The 11,335-nt window shown below is 31.9% G+C and overlaps 1 protein-coding gene across 9 annotated transcripts in view; it reads right to left on the bottom strand.

Annotated features, from left to right (window-relative positions):
- The window catches only part of LOC134724922 (rap guanine nucleotide exchange factor 6-like), a 74,496-nt gene extending 66,464 nt beyond the window's left edge, over positions 1-8,032 (bottom strand). For all 9 annotated transcript variants that reach the window (XM_063588288.1, XM_063588298.1, XM_063588293.1 and 6 more), the window contains exons 1-4: positions 7,966-8,032; positions 4,658-4,933; positions 3,462-3,589; positions 1,498-1,581 (exon numbers count right to left, since the gene is read on the bottom strand). In XM_063588288.1, coding sequence (XP_063444358.1) covers positions 1,498-1,581; positions 3,462-3,589; positions 4,658-4,774 — 329 coding nt within the window. In that variant the 5' untranslated portion in view covers positions 4,775-4,933; positions 7,966-8,032. The remainder of the gene's footprint in view (positions 1-1,497; positions 1,582-3,461; positions 3,590-4,657; positions 4,934-7,965) is intronic.
- Between the last annotated feature and the right edge of the window lie 3,303 nt (positions 8,033-11,335).

Consider the following 11,335-nt stretch of genomic DNA (forward strand, 5'->3'; position numbering starts at 1 on the left):
TTCATTGGAAGCCAACTTTGAGGGCTTATATCTTCTTAGAAAATACTCAAAAGTTGGGTTGCTTGATATTTTTTAGAACATTTTTGTCATTTGTTTTCAAATTATATATAAATTAAAAATGTAAGTTGCGGTTAAATTATTTCTTGTTCATATTATATATATGACCAATATATGACTGTCTGTCCTTTCAAAGTATACAAAATTAAAGAAATAATTCGAAAATAAAAAGTACAATACAAGTTATATAACATTGACTTAAGACATCAATTTTGGCATTGAAAACACATTCCATTATAAACATGGTCTAATGCCAAAGATAAATAATCAATCATCTAAGGTAATCATGACATAGCATCTCTTTTTTACAATATAAAAGGACAAAATCATCAATAGGAAAAGAAAAGCCATTGGCATTACGTAATATAACTGATTTATGAGCGGTCATTCAAAAAGAGAATCTAAAAAATACAACAATCTCTGTTTTTTTTATCATATGAGCTTTACCAATTGACCATAGGAATATGAAATGTACAGGAAAATGCATGAATCTGAAAATCGTTATATTTTATAAAGATGACTTTGCAGCTGATTTTCTTTAATTCTTTATTATAGATTTACAAATGCAAGAACAAAAATTATTAAGATACAATCGCAAATTTCAGTCAGAAGTTAAGCAAAACAAATATAAGCTGCAATATCATACTGAAATGTTTGTATGGTTTATGCAGGCTAATCACCTCTGACAATAAACAACATAAAACACCAATAGCTTAATAATACAGAACACCTGCCAACAAAAAACAATGATTCTGTTTGTACAATGTATGTATCTATCAGGAAGCACCTGCTTTCTTCATCAGTGATAATATTAATAACCCCAGAGTACAAGACATACACACAAAGAACAAGGAACATCTAATGTAACATGACTATTATTGTTATCTTCTGTCACTTAAAATAAACGTGATCAAAGGGTGATAACTCTATCAGCTTTTACAGTGCAACAGGACCTAAGTAAAATTGATGTGATCAAAGGGAGATAAATTCTGTAAACCAAGGACTATTCTTTAAGGTTGATTTTATTTCTTCTAAATTCCAGTGGCGGATCCAGAACTTTTCCTAAGGTGGGATCCTCTGACTGGCCTAAGGGGGGGCCTGCTCCAGTCATGCTTCAGTGATTCCCATTATAATTAACCAAATTTTTCACACAAAAGGGGGGACATCAAGACTTGCTCCTTTTGAAGGTGAGTAATATAAATTCGAGAAAAATAAAATTAAAAAAAATTATAATTTCGAGAAACATCAATTTATTTCTACCGGGTAATCATTCATTTCCAGTACATTTGTATCTGATCAGGGTATACCAAAATGCTATAGCATACCATATACATGTACTCACATTTGTATTTCAATTGAGACTTCATATACATTTCTGATAGACTATGCAGTCAACTATTATCTATATGTTTTCATTGTTTTTGTTGTAAATAGCCTTACCTGCTGACAGGAAGAAACATTGACCCTTCAATAAATACAGATCCAGACAGCAAGATGTACCAACATGTACTTAATTCTCCTTGGCTGAAATACAAAACACAACTATAGGATACAAAAATATTTTTTTCAGGTATGAATTTCACCCAACCCAATTTTATTTTATGCTGCATGATAAGAGAAGCAGCAAATGCCCATTATCAAGTCTTGGGAGTTGCCTAACAAACAGCCGTTCTTAATTTTAAATCAATATAGCTTGTTCAAAGCAACTACGACTCGGACTTCACTAGAACTGAATCTTAATGTGCGTATTGTTATGCGTTTACTTTTTCTACATTGGCTAGTTGTGGTATAGGGGGAGGGTTGAGATCTCATAAACATGTTTAACCCCGCCGCAATTTTGCGCCTGTCCCAAGTTAGGAGCCTCTGGCCTTTGTAAGTCTTGTATTAATTTTAATTTTTGTTTCTTGTGTATAATTCGGAGTTCAGTATGATGTCCATTATCACTGTACTAGTATACATATTTTTTAGGGGCCGGCTGAAGGACACCTACGGGTGCGGGAATTCTCGCTACATTGAAGACCCATTGGTGGCATCCGACTGTTGTCTGCTCTATGGTCAGGTTGTTGTCGCTTTGACACATTCCCCATTTCCTTTCCCAATTTTACACTACTATAACAAGGTCAAAGGACAAGAATTGAACAGAATATGTATTACAGATCAGAAACTTATTTTGTTCTTTCTTCTGTCTGAACTAAACCAGCTTGAACATTATTTATTTTTTTCAGATATTTTTTTTCAAAAACATACAATAAGCATTTTTTATTACAAATAAAAGTAATTTTATAGATAGTTTTTTAAGTATAAGATAACAAATATAATTTAACTTGCCTGTTTGAAGCCTAGAGTCTTTGATCAATACACAAACATTCATACCAGGAGGTGCTTCACAAATTTACCCACTTATATGACTTACGAGACTAAATTTATCAATGAATTCATATGTTGACCAAATTTCATACTTCTGTATATATATATTGCTGATTTAATTCAAAGGGATTATGTACAAATGTAAATCACATAATGCCAATACTTTTCGTATTTAATCTTGTTTCATTCCCCTGTATATCTTATTTTAAATAACTGGATTAGAGAATAATCTTTAATCACATGTAATTTAATCTGCTGTGGTGAAACCACAAAGAAAATTGAAATGCATTCTTTGATCAATATCCCAGCTGACCAACTGCCTAAGATCAATGTTGTAAATGATCATTTTTGGAAACATTCCCGAAAAAACAAATTCCCATGTACGGTGCCAATTTCATAGATTTAAACTAAAGGATTCATCCTTTAGGAATTTTACGTCATTGCATAGATTTGAAAATTGTTTCACCTGTGCATGACTTAATTCTTAGCTGGAGTACTAGTGTTCCAATGGACATGTTATTTAGGAAATTTCATATTGGTTAATGAATTCAAGATTAACTGTTGTAAGTACGCATGTATATTTTTTTTACTTCAAATTGCATTCCTCATAATGCACAATTTCATTTTAAAATTTATTTCTAATTTATCATGCATTGAATGTTGAATTGCATTCAGTAATTAAATTGAACTTAAAAACAAATTAGAAGACAAATTTCTTAAAGATTTTTTTTTAAATTATTATAAAACAAGAATAAATGTCCATTGGACACAATGTCTAGCTCCTGCTTTTCCTGTAAACCAAAAGGGATTTTAGATATTCTCAAAAATCTACAGAGTCTATGCATGTGTATTCAAACACATATACCAAATCAGAATTAACTCTTTTGCTGAATTCTGTGTTCAGAAATATATAAGAGCCATAAAACTAAAACTTTCATGATTCCAATCTAACAGTTTTCCTTCCTTTCTCCATTAAAATTCATAACTGAGATAATAACAGCAATGTTTTTAATGACTCTACCAATACAAAGACTTACCAATACAATATATCATTGGCATCATGGTATTCATATCTTACAGTTCGACACAGTGCACGTAATGCTGGCTCTCTGAGAGATGATAAAGCTTCCATGCCATGTAGATGAGAAAATATAACATCAAGATCCTACACGAGAAAAATAAATACATAAATAATTTTACTAAGACGTACTTAAAATACTGTAACTGTCGTACTACCTATGTAACCATTTTTGCAAAACCCCTTTAAATTTCAAAAAAAAAGTCTGTTTTAGTCAATTTATAAACTTCATGTACAAGTATTTGAAATAACAGAGCTACAGAAACAAAGAGGAGGCAATCCCAGCCAGTCAAACTTTTACTCACTTTAGAAATCATAGCTCTAAAAGCTGCTAGGTGGAGTGGCCAAAAAATACGGTCTCCTGAGTAGAAAGATGTATGTTACACTATGTATGTTTGCATAGCTAAAATAATTGTATATACATGTAATTGTATGCTAGTTTCAATTTATTTAAGTCATTTTTGTAAAAAAAAACTCCAAGTCTTAAAACATGCAATCTCATTAAAGTCATAAGAAACGAGTGACCGGTGAAAAATAATGTTCTTCCAATTCTTAAACCAATGCACATACAAACATCATAAACTTAGTCTTCTGTGCTCGAATTTATCATTTTTTTCGTGTAAATTTCGTATAATCGTCAATTTTTTTTCAATCGGTCAGTGTTGTTGTGAAAATATTGCAGGTAATTAAAGTTCGTGTTTTGAAGCCGAAGTTTAACGATTGTCACCTGTTTGTCAACAATTGACGAAAAATAAACAAAAAGGCATGGAAATTGAGCACGTGTTTAACATGTAAATTCAGATAATAGTTTATATTAAGGACATCCATGCGTATTGTGGTCACCGGATTTTTACGAGATGGGTCACACTGAGGTCACCTTGCATACGGAAAATATATCGGGGGAATTGCTTGCTGGAAGGAAGCATTTCAAATAAAGTAAACTTTTTCTAAATATGAATAAATTAAAGAATTTTCTTCAGAAAAAAGTATATGTACATAAGTTTTACAATGAAAACTATCCATTGAGTTATAAAAAAACATATGCATTATTTTTTTTTGATTTGAGGTTTTTTATGACTTTAACATCAAAAAAAATTTGAAACTTACATGTATGACTGTGTCACTGTAAGAAATAATTCTTTATACACAATTTACCTTTTCTGATCTTTCTTGTGGAAACTTCTGAAGAGAAACAATAAACTGTCGGTCTCCATGACTACCATGTTTGACCCTGTCACCATGGGAACTATGTCTTTGAAGATTAGGATACATATGTTCCAGTGATAGTTAATATTAAACTCATAGGAAAAGTAATTAGATGGTTCCAGTAAATAAATATAAAGTTATAATAATCATCTCTTTAAAATGTATTCTGGAATCTGTGTGTCTATAAAGATATGTTTCACATACTTTATTTCTACTTTAAAATGCCTGAAAATTAAAAAAAAGACATAAGCATGATTATTTGTTATAAGCATATATACATGTATACATGTACTGCTTCATTGTATATTAACTCTCAAGAATTATAAGATCATGGTTTCCACTTTTTAGAAGGGGATTAAAATTGTGGCAATCAAAATTAAAAAAGAATCAGCAAAAATATAAATGTTCAACTTTGCCTTTCTTATTTTTTTTCTGATTTCTCTGACAATTTTGTGATCCAACAATTTTGTGATGGTACCTACATGTAGAAGTACAAGAACCCATGTAGTCACTCACGGTTTTGATAGAAAATCAAAATTCAGTGATTGTGTCTTATAGCCAACAACAAAAAAAGACTCATCAATATAGTTGTTGCTTGTTTTGTGTGGGTAAATCTTTAACAGAAAAATTAAAATCCAAATAAGGCAAAATGTTAAAAAATTTATTTCTTAGTTCCATATTTAATTTATAAAAATCTAATATAAAATGTTTTTCGCTTTCTAATTTACAAGGATCTTTAAAATAAGATGTAGATGTAGAATAATATTTGATTATTAAACTTTGGAAGTAACACGTCTTCTGATTGGATGAAAGTGTTTCTTGTATGAGCTCATACTCATAGACATAATTTTGTCATGTGATCACTACGTTATCAAGGTTTTTATAATCATTTACCCTTTTTAGAATTAAATAATAAGTAATGACTTTAATATTTATACATAGACAGAAAACATATTGAAGTTATAATTGAATGATTAGTTCAATGATATTGGATAGTGGGCAGATTTTCATATTTGAGGTAATGATGTGAAAAATTCAGGTAAACATCATTAAAACAGCAGTTTCTAAAAAAAATGCATAGAATTTTCAAAATTTTCAGCTATTTCAACCTCTTTCCAAAAAATCTGCCCCCTTAATCAATATGGCTGAACTAGTCGTGAAGTGGCCAATTGGACAACATTGCTGCAAACTGATTTTTTTTGTTAACAGTAGGAAAATTTAAATAAAAAATATGTTACATGTATGTCATTTTGCAAAAATAAGTTTAAGTGACAGAAAAAAAGAAAGAAGATTTCAAATTGCTTTCAAATTGGTCTTGGCATTTTTCTTCCATTTTTTCATTTAAAAATCTTCATAGATATTATTCCTACCAAGGCCACCAAGTCCAAGCTTACTACTTGTAAGTTACTTAACGCCAAATACATGACATTAGCTTTCTTAAGATCAATTAACAGTATTCTTGAATACATATACATGCATATATTTAAATCATAATAATTAATCACAACAATAATATTTCATTTAACATGTTTAGGAAATTCACGAATTTACTTCATAAAATTATATATCCCTCTAGCTGCTGGAGGGACACATATGTCCACACCAGAAGTGACACATGTGTCCATGGTTAAATTTATGCACGCTTCTTATCAATGGTGTACATGTATCTTTCAATTAAAAGACCAAAGATTAAACAGTCTTATGTTTTTCTACAATAGGTGTAAGGGTCATTATGTCTTGACATGGATGTTTGACATGTTATGTGACAGACATTGAGCCATCGTATTTTCAGGTATCAGGTCCGTTCGCGCCCAATATACTTTCGCACCTAACACGTTCGCACCTCGCACGTTCGCACCCAAGGTCCGTTCGCACTCTACACGTTCGCGCCCAATTTTAATTCAAATTCCAGCTGAATATTTGGAAAATCAGGATTGTTGTTTTTAATTGCTTTGACGTAAATACTGAATGTATTTGTAGCTTGGTATGAGTAAAAGATTGAATATTGTATATGATAAATTAAACCCAAAAGATAATTGTTTTTAATAACAGCTTGGTCCCTTTGATCTGAAACAATGAAATAATGAAATATAGCAATACACTATTATATAAACCAAAACATGATTAAATTTATTCAACTCACAAAAAAAACGTAGTCAGAATCTCACTTCATTTTGAAACAAGTCAATGCAACAAAGTTATAGGCAATACAATAAACAAAACATGATTAAGTGTTATTCAACACAAAATAAAACGTTGACAGAATCCCACTTCAATTATAGAAAGGAATATTATTATTTTTAACAATACGCTCTAAAAAAACATCATTAAGATTTATTCAACACTTAAAAAATGCTGTCTCGCTTTATATTTACAAAACCAATTAAAATTGGGCGCGAACATGTAGGGTGCGAACAGACTTTGGGTGCGAACATGTGGGGTGCGAAAGTGAAAGGGGGCGAACATGAGTGGGTGCGAACGTGAATGGGCGCGAACGGACCCGGATTCGTATTTTCAGGCGTATGGAAATGCAACCTTGAGCAGTCAGTAGCAAGAGAGTTAATTAAACATCTTTTTTTAATATATATCTTATTAATTCAACTGGTATTTGAATGGCTATAATTATGGTGCAATAAACCCCAAGTAGCAAATGTGAGGGGCAGGAATACATATGGTGGGGATGTGTTTTTGGAGTCAACAGCCCAGTAAGCCAATTTTTGGGTATAATATTTTTAAGAGGATCTTTCCCAACCCATTTCATACTGTCTGGTTGCTACAAATCTCTCACTATAGAACCTTAAATAAATACCATTCATAGCAGGACCTACTAGGCACTTCAATTCATTTCAAAACAAACCCTTCACTTTCAGGTAGAAAATGTTTTACTTATGTATGTAAAAACACCTGTGTAGTGAATGTTGACATGTATTGTAATATGGAGTGATAATTTGTTGTACTGTGTTACAGATGACGTAGTTGATTGCACGATTTTAAATGATGTTATGCCTCCTTATTTGGAATAGGTAGATAAAATACCAAGTTGCTTTAATCACTTCCACTGGCACTGGTTATGAAAAGGTGAAAAGCGATGATTCATGTGAAATTTTAGGGATTGACCCTGCAGTATCTTTAAATTAAGCATTAACCAAATGTATGCTTTCATTTATTTTATGGATTTTTCTCTATAATGCACTGTTTGTAATTCATTTTCAGCTTAACAGTGGACAACACCCTAAATCTGATTAACTTTTTTCTACCTGGCAAAACATTCGCCATATTGAAACGATGTTTACACTGAAAACGAGGCTAATTCCGGTTCTTTCCCTCTTATTTATATGTCTACATAGAAGGAGCACCTCACCGAATACGCTGGATTTGGAAATATAACCAAAATTACTGAAGTTTTGTACCATTTGGATGACCAGCAAATTCGGATGGTGTCATCTATATACCTGCAAGCTAGGCTATTTTAAAATACTGTGCTGCTGACTGTAGTCAGAATGTTAAAAGAAATTAGTTCTTGATTTTTTTTTATTTAACTTGAAGTGACTACATAATTTTGTTTTGTTAACTAACCGACATGTTAATTTTTCAAAAAGTGTTTATACAAATTAGTTTTTAATCAGAAAAAATGCCACACATTACAACTCATCACTAAGTATAAAGCCCTCAGTTCAATGTATTAGCACTGGAGAAAACCGGAAAGTTGACAGAATTTAAGTTCATATTAAGTCATTCTATAATATTGACTTTTACATGAAAAATATTGAGGGAAATATACGTGTTCTTTGAACGGATAGACAATATAAATACAATAAATAAAGTGAGGTAAATTATAAAAAGAAAACAAGTCCAGTATCTTGCTACTGCATTTTCTTTTGATATATTACAAGTGTGGACACAGATCAGTGTGGATAGTATATTTGGATGTTGACGGTTGTTTAGCATAGAGAGTTCTCTGTTTGTTCCCAACAGGAACCGTTTTTATGCTGAACTGTGGTACCCAGTGACAGCCAACCTGTACTAAAAACTAAACTTTGTTGGGGACCACACCGATAAATTATGGATCCGTCAAATATCCTTTCAGCCATACCTAGGGGTAGATGTTGAGCTAATTCCTCGTTATGAGTAGAAGACTGATTTAAAACTTCAATTATTACATTTTTCTTATACCTTATTTTAGTCAAAACTTAATTTCATCCTCAGTATCAATGTTAAGAAAAAGTTGTACATGGTGATATGCTATGCTTGTCGTAATTTATGTTTAATTGGTGATTTTTTATGATAACTCAAATAGACTCAACTTTAGATCTACGATTAAGTATTTTTGAATTACACGAAAGGGTCTGGTATGAGGCCATTTTTTTGGTCTTCTGAATTCGAACAGTAAACATGTAAACATCATTTTGAATCAAGTCAACCACCTTTAAATATGTTCACATAACATTAAACTATCTAACTTTCAATCATTAGTTTTTACATCTTTACCTTATTTCTCACTCAGTTACATAAGGGCTTCCCACTTTTTTTAATATGTGTAATACTTCAAACACTGCCAAAATAGCTTGTCATTAATATTTAGTAGTTAGGGGACGACTAATCGATATACCAGGGGAAGGACAGGAGGTTGTTGCAGATTAATAATGTTCAACTGTATGAGTCAACTACCAACATTTATTGTGTGATTCCTAATCAAATTGATATAACTTATCAACGTACTTTAAAGAAGTAACACACGCAGCCAGGTGGAGCAGTTTCTGCTAATTCTTCCCGAGCACCTGATATCACTCCTTGTATTTGGTGGGGTTGGTGTTCCTCTGTCTTTAATTTTCATTGTTGTGTTTTGTATACGGTTTATTGGTCATTTTTTTTGCCAATATAAAATTAAGAAGATGTAGTATGACAGGTACCCACCAAAGTTCAAATGAAGAAGATGTGACCAATCATTGGCAAACGTCAGTTTGTTTCTATTTGTGAGTTTAATTATCGCCTTTTAAACATTTGTCTCTCTTTTGCTACTCAGGCTTTTTTGACTTCAAACTAATTGTTTGCCATCCAGACGCAGCGTGACCCAGTAGATGTCAACAATAGTCATAGCTCTGCCTACAGGGAATGTAAGTATAGCCACTAGAAAATTTATATTTTAAGTCTTTGTAAACATTTTTAGAACTATACCAATTTGAACTTAGGTTTTAACATCAATAATAAACCAATTTACGAAAAGAGCGACTCGGTCGATACCAGTCGTCAATGAATAAAACTACGAAGTGAGATTGAAGAACTTAGGCTACCGACATTCTCATACAGAAGGGTCCGCGGATTGCGACATATACGAAACTAAATGGAAAATATGATCCTAAAACTATTACATTCCTCTAACTAATATCATACGTAGAAAATATGAATAGCACAAGAGTTAATAAGAATCCGTATTGCCAAAAACAAACAAAAAAACAAACAAACAAACAAAACAAACAAACAAACATAACAATATTGCAAAGTGAAATAACAATTCTGTAAGAAATAAAAACATGGAAAAAATTATAAGACATCTGCCCTCGTTTCCAAATCGGACTATAGTGTACTGTTTTATAAATAAACCAATATTTCAAACATGTTCCATGAAATAATGGTTTAGCATTTCTTTTACCTTTTGGTCCAGGACAAGTGACATAAAAGTGTGAGAAAATTAGTAATTTTCACATAGATTATCCCTTAGTTTTTTGTTGATTTTATTTTCTAGGTGTTTTCCATCCTCCAGCAAGTTGGTGAGAGTTTACGTATTGTACTCTTCCTATAGTAAATTTACAATAGCCCCCTTTTGTATTTGTTAGACAATTAAAATATAAGAAGACGTGGTGTGATTGCCAATTAAACAACTCTCCACAAGTGACCGAATTACGTAGAAGATAAAATTAACATGCACATAAAGACCACCGTACGACCTTCAACAATGTGCAAAACTCTTAAACGCAAAAACAATCAGCAAAAAGCCCCGAAGTGATTCAGAAAAGAAAAAAAAACAGCAAGAAAACTAGCAGTCTGATTTATGTGGTCATTTTATAAATTCCTGTTTACAAAACTTTGAATTTACCGAAAAACTAAGGATTTTCTTATCCCAGGCATAGATTACCTTAGCCGTATTTGGCACAACTTTTTGGACTTTGGATCCTCAATGCTCTTCAACTTTTTACTTGTTTGGCTTTATAAATATTTTGATATGAGCGTCACTGATGAGTCTTATGTAGACGAAACGCGCGTCTGGCGTACTTAATTATAATCCTGGTACCTTTGATAACTATTATGTGCAAAACAATAAACGAAAAACAAATACACTTTATACAGCAACAAACGACAACCACTGCATTACAGACTCCTAACTAAGGGACAATCTTAATGTGTTTCGGGGTCAAGCAAAACAAGAATACGTATTTATCATTTCTTCCTCTGCAGATGATTCGTCTTCAACAATGACATGGTGGATGATGGGTTTCGTTGTCTTGATTACATATATCACTGCTAGGGGAGCCTCTCTTCCCCTTATTTTGATGGAATTAAATGGTCAATAATTTTCAAATTCATTTTGAAAAGCATTTTCTAATTATTTATAGAATAGTCTTTGGAAGT

Source organism: Mytilus trossulus, chromosome 7 (genome assembly GCF_036588685.1).
Source record: "Mytilus trossulus isolate FHL-02 chromosome 7, PNRI_Mtr1.1.1.hap1, whole genome shotgun sequence".
In the NCBI taxonomy this organism is placed as follows: Eukaryota; Metazoa; Mollusca; class Bivalvia; order Mytilida; family Mytilidae; genus Mytilus; species Mytilus trossulus.